The sequence below is a fragment of the Conger conger genome, chromosome 15 (assembly GCF_963514075.1).
Source record: "Conger conger chromosome 15, fConCon1.1, whole genome shotgun sequence".
NCBI lineage: Eukaryota > Metazoa > Chordata > Actinopteri > Anguilliformes > Congridae > Conger > Conger conger.
The window spans coordinates 34,519,556-34,534,869 of record NC_083774.1 but is presented as its reverse complement, the minus strand read 5'-3'; the positions used below and the strand labels follow the sequence as shown (position 1 = coordinate 34,534,869).

General features: G+C 47.8%; 1 protein-coding gene across 4 annotated transcripts in view; it reads left to right on the top strand.

Moving 5' to 3' along the window:
* The window catches only part of LOC133111697 (transcriptional enhancer factor TEF-1), a 92,856-nt gene that overhangs the window by 25,626 nt on the left and 51,916 nt on the right, over window positions 1–15,314 (top strand). For all 4 annotated transcript variants that reach the window (XM_061222239.1, XM_061222237.1, XM_061222236.1 and 1 more), the window contains exon 3: window positions 3,756–4,011. In XM_061222239.1, coding sequence (XP_061078223.1) covers window positions 3,855–4,011 — 157 coding nt within the window. In that variant the 5' untranslated portion in view covers window positions 3,756–3,854. The remainder of the gene's footprint in view (window positions 1–3,755; window positions 4,012–15,314) is intronic.

Below are 15,314 nucleotides of genomic sequence, written 5' to 3'. Positions count from 1 at the left end.
AATATGAGTGGCTGTGTTTAGACACTGTTTATGTACTGTAGCTGGGTGACTCTGCTTCAAACACTTGGGTTGACAGTTTACATTGTGTCTCCTGCTGTCTGAAAAGCTGTTCTCGTGATGTTCACTGGCGCATTATCCAGAGTTTATCAGATGGCCTCCATATTCATAATCCAATTTTATAAGAACAATTGTGATAATTATAGTAAAAAAGAATAATGACGAGAATTAGCTGGTAAGGGGTGAAGATCTACCATCTTTAATCAAACTCATCTGATTTTAAATGAGAATAATGATTACATGATATTTAGTTTTGGGAATTGGCCCAATGCGCCCTTAGATTAGGGGGAAGGGTGCTGTGCACTCTGTCATTGATCTTATTTAGCGGGATTAAAAAGCCCTTGAGACAGCTTTATCCTGCACAGCACAAACAGGCCTGATATGCAGGTTAGAGGTCCCTATTCTCCACCATGCTCCTGCAGACGGTTACTCTTATTATATGGAACATCAATCAAAAGATCACCGTAACATGAAAAGTGCCTAAAAAGATACAAATGCTTGTTGCTGGGGCAGTATCCTATAGGTACATAAAATTGTACCCCTAGCCAGCAATAAATAACTAATTTGTACCTTTTGTTTGCTTGGATAACATACTAATTTGTGCCCAAAGAGAACATTATTGTAGTTTTGGGGGACAATTGAAAATGTGATCCTTGAAGAACGAAAATGTACACTTTACATTACATTACAGGCAGTTGGCTTATTTTGCTCTTATCCGGAGCAGCGTGTAACAACGTGAAAAAACACTTTCTCTTTGAGCGTGTGCGTCCCCCGCAGTTGAAACTGAAATTATGCCCCTGTTCAGATAACATATCAGTAATACTGATGTGAATGAGCTGGCTGAGGGGAACCTGGGTGTCAGTAGGAGAGGGGAACCTGGGTGTCAGTAGGAGAGGGGAACCTGGGTGTCAGTAGGAGAGGGGAACCTGGGTGTCAGTAGGAGAGGGGAACCTGGGTGTCAGTAGGAGAGGGTATCCCCGGTGGTCCGTGGCATCTGTAGAAGCCCTGCAGCCTCCCTGACTGTGGCTATTCCCCAGCAGAAGCCCTGTGTGTGCCAGCCTCCGCTCTTCATCTGAGGAGCAGCCAGGACCAGCAAGGGCCCGATTACCGCAAGACAACAAGGGCCACAACTGTCCATTCCAAACTGATGGATTTTTAAAGTGGATTTTTATTTTTTTTGGGGGATGGGGGGTGGGTTCCTTGGGGTGTTTTTCCTGCATGGAAATATGATTATAGACAACCCCCCCCCTTCAAACACAGCTGTAAAAAGCCTGTAATGGTCGAACACATGGTTTATGTTTAGCCATTGTGCAGGGAGGGGGCGGCATTATTAATAATTCATCTCCGCGCTCCCGGTCTTGTGTGTCGGGGTTGGGGGTGGGGGCACCTGTGGGATCGCAGGCTGGAACAGCAGGGCTTTCCACGCGGTTGTATGATCACGGGCACGGGCACGCGCGTGACCACGGGCCCACGCACTCTGTCGCCGTGCTCCACGGTGAACCCACGTGCCCTCAGGCCAACCCCCTCCACACTCAGCCCTGGTCACAAACCCTCGCAACAGGAAATGGAACAGGTGTTGGCTGCCATTTTCGAAAAAACCGCCCCAATGTCCCAAAATGATGTGATTTTGAAAAGACGCTCCCTGAATGAAATCTCGGCTGAGGCTTCCAGAAAACTAAATCCTGTTCCGAAACCCCACCCCCCAAACCTCAGATGGTTCCATTTGCAGAAGAAAATAATTAAAACACACACACACACACACACACACACATTGTTTTTCAGAGTGCAGAATCAGGCCAGACTACCACGTTGTAAGCCTTGCCTCGCTGGAAGTGATTACCACTGTACTTCATTATTTGTGGGGGGGGGGGGGGGGGGGCTGTGTGTGTGTGTGTGTGTGTGTGTGTGTGTGTGTGTGTGTGTGTGTATGTGTATGTGTGTGTGTGTGTGTGTGTGTGTGTGTGTGTGTGTGTGTGTGTGTGTGTGTGTGTGTGTGTGTGAGAGAGAGAGAGAGAGAGAGAGAGAGTGTGTGTGTGTGTGAGGGGTAGAGGTTGAAGGAGGTGAGGAGCCAGGGGGTGGAAAAAAAGACCCATTTAGTGGTTGGAATAGAGTCCCCCCTCGCCCCTCCCGGTCCATGAGTGGGATCTGCTCTGTCAGCATTCAGCAGCACAAAAACAGAATTCAGTACGAGTTCCCTTCCCCTCCACTCTCTGGGAGCGTTTTTTTCTCTCTTTTTTTTTTCCTTTTTCCTCTCCCCTCCTCCCCCTTTCCCGCCCATCCCCCTTTCTCTTGAACCAACACTGTAGAAGAAATACCCGCTGCTGGTCCTGCTGTAGAGCCTGGGGCTGCCGGGCCAGAGTGAACCCTGAGAGGAGGAGAGTGGGCTCAGGAACTTGTGCTGGTTTCATTGATAAAGATAGTTTTTATTTCCTTTCTAATGCAGTATGTCTGACCCAAACTGAAGATCCATTCCCTGCACGTCCAGAACCGCCTCCAACTCGTGACAAGCCGTGATCTGCACAGTTGTACAGCCCGGTTTTTCTGGCCTGTGAGTTTGTGCTGGGGTAGGGGAGTAGAGAGAGATGTCTGGTTGTGTTTAGAGACCCAAGGTCCTTTTTCTGGCGCCTTTAAAAATGTGGTTTCTTCCAACCTGGATCATCATCTGGGTTTTTCAGGATGAGTTTTTAACGGGAATGTGATTTTTGGGTGGATTGTTTTACAGCATAAGCATGTAAGGAAAATGGAGCTTTGCCTGGGGAAGGCCTTGTGTGGAAACGGCTTCTCCCCGTCAGCGAAGAGACTGGTGGTGGAGGGGGTGGGGGGCTTTGATTGATGGGGATTTTAAAGCAATACTGATATTGCTTTGGACATTGTAGAGAAAGGCTCCTGCTTTCATTGTGCTTCATAAACCTTTGTTCAGCAATCCTCCGACATGAATTTGGTCCAGATTTAAGAGGCTGTTTGACAGGGCCTGAAAGGCTGGGTTGGCATAAAGGCTTTTACAGAGACCCAGCACTGCTGGTAAAGGAGATAGCAGCTGTGTTGGATTAATGACTTAAGGCCAATTCTCGCATTAGTTCTCGGGGCCCTTGCCTCCCCGTTCACTTTTAAACGGCCGTTTTTTTGTTTTTTTTTACAGTTTGTCCGTTTATTTCCATCCGTCATGTGGCCTTCCGACATTCTGCGCCCGGCGCTCGTATAAAATGGCCAGTCAGATATGCCGATTGATTCAGGGCCGGCGCACCGACGCAAAACGACTTGCCTCTCCAATTAACGGTTTACAGCGCCGTCCACGGAGGGGGGCAGAACGGGCACGGCTGTTTTCCGAGCGGGCAAAGTTTCACTTTGCGTCCGGTATCACGTCGAAAGAGAGGGGCAAAAAAACAATACCCTCGGCAGTAACCCATCCAAGAAATCCTCTCATTTTCTCCTTCCCCCTTTCAGACAGGTAGTGAGATTTTACATTGCTCTTTCCTCGCACTGAAAGCGCTGTGCAGTGATGAGGGGGAACTGCCGCCCACCCGGGTGACGCGACGGCGGCCATTTTGCGGCCGATCGCTCGCCGCGCGAGGAGAGGGGGGGAGTCCCGTTTCCCCTCCTCCCTCCTTCCTCTCCTGCGCTGCTGTCGCCCGCGACGCGCTCCAGCCCTGGAACACCCGCTCTGTCTGGCGAGTGACTGGGCGCTTGTGTCTCTCCAGGTTTTTCTCCCCCTAGTCGGCTCCGGCTGTGGCCGGAGAGAGGAAGGCGCCACCATTGATCCCAGCAGCTGGAGCGGGAGCGAGAGCCCTGCCGACGACATGGAGCGGCTCAGCGACTCGGCCGACAAGCCCATGGACAACGACGCCGAGGGCGTGTGGAGCCCCGACATCGAGCAGAGCTTCCAGGAGGCGCTCGCCATCTACCCGCCCTGCGGCCGCCGCAAGATCATCCTGTCCGACGAGGGCAAGATGTACGGTACGTACGCGGGGCGGGGGTCCTAAACGTGTCCTAAACGTGTCCTAAACGTGTCCTAAACGTGTCCTAAACGTGTCCTAAACGGGTCCTAAACGGGTCCTAAACGGGTCCTAAACGAGGGCAAGATGTACGGTGAGTGCCATTACACAGTCAACAGTCTTTTATCCTCTCATTCACCCGCTCACACACGCTCTCGCTCACCAACGGCGACAGGCTGACGTGCAAGGCACCGTCCAGCTATTAGGGGTTAGGTGTCTTGCTCAGGGACGCTTTGACACACCCAGGGTGGGGGGGTCGAACTGGCGACCTTCCGACGGCCAGACGATCTCTCATCATGCCTCCTGAGCTAATGACCCCCGTTAATGTGACCTCGCAGGCCCTAGATAGCGCTGTGGAATGCCCATGTGAAAACCCTCATTCCTCCGCAATGCTACCCTTCTTTTCATCATCATTGTTATTCATTATTGTTATTCCTTTTTTGCTATTCATGATGATTCTTCCTCATTAGTATCAGCATTTGTCATTATTCTGCTTTGAGATGCGTTTCATAAAGCAAGAATATTGTCTAACAGTAAACATACAGTATTTATTTTTTCTGTAAGACACCACTGCATGTTTAAAAACATTTTTTTTTGTATTATAGAATATTTTTGTTTTAGAAAAATCGTATTGGAGAATATATAAATAACATGATAAATAATTAATAACCAAAATCAATATATATATAATTTAATATGAGATATATGACATTTTTTAGCACCGTCTGTTGTGTGGTTGAAGTATGCAGTGCTTGTCTGTCCCCGGGGGGTGAGGGAAGAGGGGAAAGGGACGTAAAAAACCCAAGTTTGTGGACGTGACGCAGGTGAAATTGACAATCTGGGATTCATGACGGAGATGTGTGTGAGTCCCTGGCGGGGCAGCCACACATTAATGCCTCTGGAGAAGTCAGGGTCTATAAGTAAAGCAGCGTGAACTATTAGCCGAGACCAGATGGTACTGCAGCTCCCACCAGCTGTGTCCCCTCCTCCCCCTCACCCCGTTTCTGGCCCGGTGATGTCATGGAAAAGGGGGGGAATATTATTCTTCCTCTGGTGTCGGAGTCTCTCACGGGCTGTCAGTGTCAAATGAAAGCCCGGAGAGCCCCCGGGCGATTGGTCTGCAGCTGTCATGTGACCCCTCCGGCCAAAACGCAACGTAAAGTCTGGGAGTCGCCACGAGGCCCTCTCGGCCGCGGCGACCGCACGCCTCTCCGGATCAGAACTCGCCCGAGCGGGTTTTAATTGATCCGCGCGGAGTGTGCCGCTCGACCCCCCCGCCCCCCCCCCCCCCCCCCCCCACGCTCCCCTGGCCCCCTCAGGCGGGGGGGGGGGGGGGCACTCACGTGGTCTGAGCGCCCGTGGGGTTCTGAGTGAGAGGCAGAAAATCTGGGAGGAGAAAGTTTGAAAGAGGTCTAACACTGGAGCTGTGCCTTAGATTGTGAATTTTTAGCTCGTGAATTTTTAAGGACAATAAAAACATACATTTGTCCAGTAACTACTAAAAGCTGGGGGGTTTTTTTGCTTTGTTAATAAAAAAATGCCAAAGTCGTTAGTTGTTAAATCCTTTGTTGGTTAAAACTTAATTTGAGCCATAATCTTTCTACACTGTTTAGGGCCCAATTGGGGTTGAGAACATTTCCCCCAAAGCCCCGCAACCCTGGGTCAAGCTTAAAAATAACTTTGACTTTTAAGGAGCCCTGTATTTGAAACCCAACCGCTTCACTGGCCTTCAGTCCTGGTTTAACTAGACCTCCTGCACAGCTATGTCAACTGCAACGTGTTATTGTTGTAATCCTATAGCTGATGGAAACCTAAAACCAGAACCACCTGCTTCTGAAGAATCAGTCAATTCTCAAATATGCCATACAAATACCTCTGTCTCCACAAATATGGCTTGCCTTTTACTTTTTGTACATTTTTTATACATTAAAGAAGCAGCATTCTAATTACTAAAAAGAAATCGCTATATATATATATATATACATACAATGGGCTCAAGAATTATTTGCATTCCAAAAATCTATTTCTTATGATCAAACAGAGGAAAACTTTTTTCAATACATTTATTCTCATGTTTCAATTTCTTTCTGAAAACTACAGGTGGCAAAATTACCCCTCACAATTATTTTAAAAATAAAATCAAACAAAGTGAAATTTTACTTAATTTAGTTAATTGAGTCTAATGGAACTATATTGTGTCATTCCACTTCCTATTTCACTATAGTATAAAAATGAGGTAACAAGCATGCATAATCCCTTTGTCAGGACTTAAAAAATAAAATTTTGTCCCCACGGGCGGTAAGGTAGATGATGAGGAAGGCCATACAGAACCCAGGGATCACAGTTTAAGAATTGCAGAGGTCACAATTGTGGGGTCACCAGGTCTCAAAAAGATCCAAGAAATGGCCACCATTCCAACAAACTCTTTGGAAGGGTGGCAAGAACACAGCCCTTACTGAGCACAATAAACACAACCAAGCATCTGGAATTTGCCAAACCTCATTGGAATTACGACTGGAAGAGATTTAGCCATACACACCATCAACATGTTTGGTGGCAAAAGAGAAATCCATTCAAAGAGTGGCACCTTATACCTACTGTCAAATATGGCAGCGGGTCATTGGTGTTTAGGAGTGGTTTTGCTGCCAGGAGTCCAGGAGCACTATTTAAGATCAATGGCAGATTTTTGGTTATCTCAGCTCGACCATTGGTAGATTGTCCAGCAGGACTCCAAATATCCAACTCCAAAATCCACACAGAAATGGTTAACAGCAAAATGGGAAAAATGGGAAAACAGCATTCATGTCCTGCAATGGCCATCTCAGTCTCCAGACTTAAATCCCATGATGAATCTGTGGTCTGAACTGAACTGCATGGAGGAATAGTCAACAATCCATCAAAAGTGTTCTATAGCCAATAAATTACTATTAATATTATTAATAAATACATCACAGGAAAAGACTCACAGCTGTCATCTTCGCCAGGGGTGCTTGCACAAATTATTAAAAATGAAAAATGTTAGACTTTGGTTGATTCCTTATGAATATTAATGATACACACTACTTTACACGTGTTAGATAATACTATACATTTTAGTTTAGTTAGTGTATATTTTTCAAGGGTGCCAATAATTCGCAGGCCCACTCTATATAACATATATATAGATAGTAACATTTAGGAAAGGGTATTTTTGCACATGATTCTGAAAGTATTTAAATCAAACTTTATCATTCCTGGTTTTCAATAAGGACATGTTGATCAAACTTCAACAAAAAAAATAATATTGAAATGTTTTTATTTATAGTCCAAGATTGGTACCCTGGTACACTTGTACCCTGATGACTTGGATCACTTAAGCCATTTAACCTGGCAGGAATTAATGGGGGTATTTTTTTTGTATTAGCTATTGTATTGTTGTACACGGGGTATTCTAGCTGCCAACTGTGGTATGCTAGTTTGGAAGTTGATGTACTCTTCAAGGGTTCTGATTGTATCTGTATGGTTACACTAGGACTCGGAACCATACCGTCTTCTCAGGTCCTCTTCACACTTGTACTTGTGTTTGATCTGCACTTCGTTGTACGTCGCTCTGGATAAGAGCGTCTACTAAATGGCTTGTAATGTAATGTACACAATGGAACTCATAATGGAATTGCAGTTCCTAGTGAACACTGTTTTTCACGTCTGTGTCTATATATCGACGCATTACACTGAAAATATCTTTTGGTTTGTATTTCAATGCTTAGTTGCAATAGGAAAGATTTTTGCGTTAAAACATTGTTACAATCCCTTCCTATCATTGAAAAAGGCTCACTGACATGTTGACTCACCCTCTGTCTGTGTTTATAGTCCTTAAATACGGGTTTAAAAATATGCAGTTGACGGCCCAGCACTCTGTACCAAAACATTGTATAACTGTACAATAATTCAAGCTCATTGGTTGAAAATTGGTTCTAATTACCACAGCCAATGGCGTTTCAACGTCAGCGCGTTTATAGAGACGAAGGAGAGATAAACAGTGTTGTGGTCTGAAGGTGTTTGTTGCTGCAATTCAAATTCTCTCTTGACTGTTAGAAATGACCTATTGTACCTTTAAAATACAGCAGAGTATGTAGCAAGTGCTGGCTGACTTCGTACTCGCCTTTACAGCCGTGTTTACAAACATTGCGCCCGCGTTCCTGTCAGGCGCAGCCTTTCGCATTTGTCATCTGCAGTATCAGATTTTCCGAGGCCCGAAGCGGGCGAGATGCCGGGTCCGTCCGGGCAGATGTTCCGGGTGTCCGGTTGCATGTTTACTCAGGACCCGCTGGGCCGCACAAACCCAGCGTCGCCTCAGAGCGGCGGCCTCTCTTCGGCCAAAAGCAACTCGGGGAAAAACGTGAATTTGAGCAGTTAGGCGACCGGCCGCCTGCGTCACCATTGTGTGTCTGCAGGTGTTCGGGGCTGGAGTCCCCCACCCCCGCAGCAATGCGGCCCGTTTAATGACTTCTAAGGTTGCCAGTGTGTGTGTTTGCAAATGCCCTCCTCTGAATCGGAGGCACGGCACAGACCAGCTGTTGCTCTGGCAACTTTGCTCATTCAGGGGCTGAAAAAATGGGCTCTGCTGCTTCGGAGGGAAGAGTCGGCTGGTTTTGTGCTGTAACGCAGTTAAAAAAAAAATGCAATAAGCAGACAAAGAATACAAGTTGAACAACTGTATAAAAGGCAATTTGTAGTGCTTTGGAAATGAGGGGTGTCCTGTACAGATATTTGGAGATATTCAGAAGGGGGAGAAAGATTTGTAAAGCTGCCAGTCCTGCAGATCTCTTTCACTCCCAGGAAAAAAAAAGTTGACCAGAACCGGGGCGAAAGCTGAGCGATCTGGGCGGGACCCGCGTGAGCCTGTGGAGGAGGGGCTTCCTTTTCAAGCGGCCAGCTGTCGCTGGGTCCTAGTGCCAAACCTGTATGGTCAACTGTGACCATACACGTCCAAATAGCCATGCATATGAAATGCATTGAGCCGTGCAAGCATCGGACAGTTAGATCATGCTTGCACGGCCTGGACCTCAGATTCTTTGTGTCTGCGCCTGCGTTCGGCTCAAACCTTTTTTTGCATTGGCCTCTGCAAAACAAAACAAAAACAAAACAAAAAATCTTTTCATCTTCTTTGGTGGCCAATAGCGGGTTGTTTTTCAGTCTTGTTTAGAGCAAGTTGACCATTCTGTTTACTCTTTTCTTCGAGTTTTTTCCATAGGGGAATTCGTTTGTTTTTGTTTTTGTATTCTCCAAATGCCAAGTAAATATCTCCGTATGTTGCGGGAAAAGAGGGCTTTTTGTAACATGCAATAAAACGTGTTCACCTTGTGTAGAACTCTTTGTAAACTGTGATTCATGTAAAGAACAGCCATTGTTTTCTCAATGTGAAATTGTGCACATTTTACTGATTAATTTATTGTCAAGAGTGGATGTAATTCCAGCCCTGATCCAATTTTTTTAAATTTTTTTTAGTTCTTTTGAAATAAATAGGAAATAGATGAAAATAAAGTGCAATGCACAGTCTAAACCTCTTTTTTTCCAATGTCAGATGGAAACACACAGGCCTTGTGCCTCTGTTTGATAAGCAAGCCTTTCTGTTTGGAAAAGAGAAATGTTTCATGTGTTAGTCTTACTTGATGACATTTTGTATACCCAAGTTATTTTAATCCAGTGTATTGAGACAGTACTGTTACAACGGGGCCGTTGTTTTAGATGCCAGCTGATGAGACGGAGCTGAAGTGGCCCTCCGTGCTGATTAAGTGCGCTGATTGGCCGGTGCTCTGGGCCTCCGGAGAGCGGGGCAGGCAGCGCGGAGCCACAATGGCTTCATGTCCCGACCGTTAGCCGCGTCTCCATTAGCCGCCACCCGCCGTTCTTAAGGAATCCGCCAGGCAGGCAGAGACGCAGGTATTTTGGCAACAGCAGCCCCGGGTGAGGGTGAGGGAGAGGGAGAGGGGAGGGGAAGGGGAGAGGGGGCTTGGCGCTCCTGCCTCTATCGCACATAGCTCCTAAGGAGAGATGCCGGCCTGCAAGCCCTTAAGCCCTTTGTTCCCCCGGTTGAATACAGTTAATTAGCAACTGTCTCTATAGCAACTGCCTGTCTGTTCAAAACAATGTCCCAATTTTTTTTTTTTTTTTTTTGTTGCAGCTTAGCTTATCATACTGTTTACCTGAAGGGCTTTTTTCCTCTCATTGGCTCTGGCCCCGCGCCGAGCCTCGGAGGCTAACGGCGAAGGCGGTGAAAAGACCGGCCTGTCGCAGAGGGGTGGGCCTGCCGCTCTGTGGAGGAGCGGAGTGCCAGGGTCTGGAGGAAGTGTCAGCGCCCCAGCAGAAAGCTCAAGACTGATTATTTACATAATTCACTTGCTTTGCAAGTGTTCCTTTATCTAGCTTCCCCGTAATTAGATTCCCCGCAGAATATGTATGAGCGAGCCCAAGACGGGGTCTTTGTGCGGCGTGTAATGCGATGAAATATGACAGAATAAGCTGTGCTCCGGGCCGCCGCGGCCTGGCTCTGCCGCGTGCGCTGCTGTTTCTGTGGAACCTTCCAGAAGGTAGGTGGAGGAAGCAAGGAGTCCATACTCTGTGTGCAGTCCTCCAGTCCATACGCTCAGCATACTGTCCTCCAGTCCATACGCTCAGTGTGCAGCATGCTGTCCTCCAGTCCATACACTCAGTGTGCTGTCCTCCAGTCCATACACTCAGTGTGCTGTCCTCCAGTCCATACACTCAGTGTGCGGTCCTCCAGTCCATACACTCAGTGTGCGGTCCTCCAGTCCATACGTGCAATTATAAGGTGTTGGGTGAGGAAGACCAGGAGGTGGGAATTATAATGTGTTGGGTGAGCTTTGGAGGGTGCTGAGTGACCACACCCTGCATGTCCAGGGTGGTTCTGACTGAATGACACGCCGTCGTTAATTTCATTACGTTTCAACTTTCCGAATGTTTCGACATTAGCCACTGAACAAAAAAATTACAAATTAAAAAGCATGCTCAATTTGAAATGCTTAATTTGACATTACTTTGGCATTAGCCGCATTTCAAATTGAGCATGCGTGATCCAGAGGGAGGGGAGGAAGAAAAGCCTTGGCTTCACAGAAAAAGGTAGAGGGGATGTGAAACGTGTTATTGTTCTGTCGCGTTTTCCCCTCGTTTAGAAAGGCAGTGAAAGGTCTTTTCGGAGGCGGTGGGTAATGGGCAAGGGACCAGCTGCAAACAAACAAGCGAAACCGCATCAGCCCCTGGAGCGAAGAGACAGCAAAACGCGGGCGCTCGCCTGCTAACCTCCGCCTGACCCCCCCCCAACCGCCCCCCCCCTCCCGGAGTGACCCTGAAGTGACCCCCTCGCGGAGCCCTGCCTGAGGATACCGCTGCCTGCCGTGATGGCGGAAGACATGGCGTTTTGTGACTGCAGTGTTTAGCATCGGGCTGGGGACAGGCTGCGTCAGGCTGGGGACAGGCTGCATCGGGCTGGGGACAGGCTGCATCGGGCTGGGGACAGGCTGGGGACAGGCTGCATCGGGCTGGGGACAGGCTGGGGACAGGCTGCATCGGGCTGGGGACAGGCTGGGGACAGGCTGCATCGGGCTGGGGACAGGCTGCATCGGGCTGGGGACAGGCTGGGGACAGGCTGCATCGGGCTGGGGACAGGCTGCATCGGGCTGGGGACAGGCTGCATCGGGCTGGGGACAGGCTGGGGACAGGCTGCATCGGGCTGGGGACAGGCTGCATCGGGCTGGGGACAGGCTGGGGACAGGCTGCATCGGGCTGGGGACAGGCTGGGGACAGGCTGCATCGGGCTGGGGACAGGCTGCATCGGGCTGGGGACAGGCTGCATCGGGCTGGGGACAGGCTGGGGACAGGCTGCATCGGGCTGGGGACAGGCTGGGGACAGGCTGGGGACCGGCTGCGGACAGGCTGGGGACAGGCTGGGGACAGGCTGGGGACAGGCAGGGGACAGGCTGCGTGCGTCTCCGTACTACTGATCAAAGTCGTTATTTTGGGTCTGTGTAACGATCGACTCCAGCTTCATGGTGTTTTATCTGTACTAGCCTGAGCAGGCACTAAATCCGGCATCTTAACATTAAGGCTAACTAACTAACTATTAACTTAACGGGCATAAATGGATTATTAGAAAAATAGCCTGCAAATATCAAACAAGATATGATTTGAATGTTTACATTTTCATTACTTGCTTGTAGCATTAAGCACTTACAGTGGCTTCAGAAATATTCAGACACCTTCACTGTTTGCACACTTTATTGTGTTGTAGATTTAATTTCAAATGGATAAAATTACAATTTTTGGCCATCAATCTGCACTCAATGCCACATAATGAGCATGTTTTTAAATTTAATTAGATTTCTGCAAATTTATTACACATCAAAAACTGATCTGTAAATCTGTGATTTGCACACATAAGTATTCAGACCCTTAGTTCGGTGCTTTGTAGAAGCCCCTTTGGCTGCGATTACAGCTTCAAGTCTTCTTGGGTAAGACTGGACACGCTTTGCCCACCTGGATTTGGGCAGTTTATCCCATTCTTCCTGGCAGATCCTCTCAAGCTCCGTCAAATTGGATAGGAAGTGTGTGCTGTGGTCTGGGATGCACGTACAGTATTCCCCTTCATATGAAGGGTGTCCGTTGATGCTGTTTGATGCAGAGGCTGTTTGATGTAGATGCCATTTGAAGTGCCATTCGACTTGGCTCCACAAAAAACTTGGGTTGAAAGTTCCCCTAATTTATAGGGGAAATTTGCCATCAGAGCTTTATGAGAGTGTTGATGAAGAGTATGCACACGCACACACATGCACTCACACACACACGCATGCACGCACACACACACGCATGCACGCACACACACACATGCACGCACACACTCACATGCACACACGCACGCACGCACGCACGCACGCACGCACGCACACACACACACATGCACACACACGCACACACACACGCACACACACACACATCACGCACACACACACACATGCACACACACATACACACACATGCACACGCACACACACGAACGCACGCATGCATGCGCGCACACACACACACACACACACACACACACACACACACACACACGCTTGGCTCATTGGTTGACCGACCCAAACCTAATAGCTACGTTCATGCATAGCGGTTCTCCGACCGCCATCTTCCATGGATTTGAGATTTTGTTTCCTTCGGTGCGCTCGACTTCAGTTTAATTTGGCGGTGTTTTCATGGGGCTGGTCCGTATTCACCGGCAGGTTCCGCTCTTTGGAAGATGTGTGAGTCATCCCGTTCTCAAACCCACTGCCGGGGGGTAATAAGGAATTTGTATTTTAAGTGTGTATGTTTCTTAACATCTTCCATTTAACACTTTGTATCTTATTTTTAATATTTTTCCTTTCTTTTTTGATAAAAAAAGCCTCACAAGGAATGGGAGTTGGAAACTAGCAATAGCTATAATCTCTGTATGCAGAACATCAGCTCCATGAACCTGGTGTAAACTGGCAGTTATGATGCTATGTCTCTTGGCATTGTCCCTACTCAAATAAACATTAAATAAATTAAATAAATGTATGTGCTGACCCCGAGCGCCCTGTGTCTGGGAGACCCCTTTATTGTCCGTACCCCAGCACTGCCCCCGAGCCTCCGCACACACGTGCAGTGTGGGGCTCGGGACAGTCGAAGCCGACCGCGTTTCTTAAAGCGCCCTAGCGGGGTTACAATGCCGAAATACCGCCACTGTGGATGCCTCACAAGACATTAAACGGAAAAAGAGTAATGCTTACTGGGTGTTTAAGGGAAAAGGAGAACAGGTTACTGAGTGTTTAAGGGAAAAGAGTAACGCTTACTGGCTGTTTAAGGGAAAAGGAGAACAGGTTACTGGGTGTTTAAGGGAAAAGGGAACAGGTTACTGGGTGTTTAAGGGAAAGGGGAACAGGTTACTGGGTGTTTAAGGAAAAAGAATAAAGCTTTCTGGGTGTTTAAGGGAACAGGTTACTGGGTGTTTAAGGGAAAAGGAAAACAGGTTACTGGGTGTTTAAGGGAAAAGGGAACAGGTTACTGGGTGTTTAAGGGAAAAGGGAACAGGTTACTGGGTGTTTAAGGAAAAAGAATAAAGCTTTCTGGGTGTTTAAGGGAACAGGTTACTGGGTGTTTAAGGGAAAAGGAGAACAGGTTACTGGGTGTTTAAGGGAAAAGGAGAACAGGTTACTGGGTGTTTAAGGGAAAAGGAGAACAGGTTACTGGGTGTTTAAGGGAAAAGGAGAACAGGTTACTGGGTGTTTAAGGGAAAAGGAGAACAGGTTACTGGGTGTTTAAGGGAAAAGGAGAACAGGTTACTGGGTGTTTAAGGGAAAAGGAGAACAGGTTACTGGCTGTTTAAGGGAAAAGGAGAACAGGTTACTGGGTGTTTAAGGGAAAAGGAGAACAGGTTACTGGCTGTTTAAGGGAAAAGGAGAACAGGTTACTGGGTGTTTAAGGGAAAAGGAGAACAGGTTACTGGGTGTTTAAGGGAAAAGGAGAACAGGTTACTGGCTGTTTAAGGGAAAAGGAGAACAGGTTACTGGGTGTTTAAGGGAAAAGGAGAACAGGTTACTGGCTGTTTAAGGGAAAAGGAGAACAGGTTACTGGCTGTTTAAGGGAAAAGGAGAACAGGTTACTGGCTGTTTAAGGGAAAAGGAGAACAGGTTACTGGGCGTTTAAGGGAAAAGGAGAACAGGTTACTGGGTGTTTAAGGGAAAAGGAGAACAGGTTACTGGCTGTTTAAGGGAAAAGGAGAACAGGTTACTGGGTGTTTAAGGGAAAAGGAGAACAGGTTACTGGGTGTTTAAGGGAAAAAGGAGCAGACGCGACTCTTTGGAAGCGTGCTGGAGATGGCGATCGCTGGAGGAGAGCGTGTCCTGCTGAGGCTGAGGAGAAGGTGATATTTCCCGCGTTCCTTTGAAAGCGTGAGTCAGGGTCACGATCCTCACAGATGTGCAGGTCTCTGTAGAAACGCCTGCCCCTCTCTCTGGCACGCGCTAGCACGTCAGCTGCCTTTCCACGATCGCGTTTGCGTCTCCAATGTCCTGTTCACAGGCGGCGTGGTGTTTTCATTTGTTCGCTAATTATTCCGTTTTTAATCCAGTCAGGTGTCGATAACCGAAGCGGTGACTCTTCCCAGGTCGTGAACAGGTCTCTGCTCTGCCTCGCGCAGACCCAGGCCGTCTTTATCTGTGTTATTTTGTTCTCCGAGCTCCCCCATTTTGA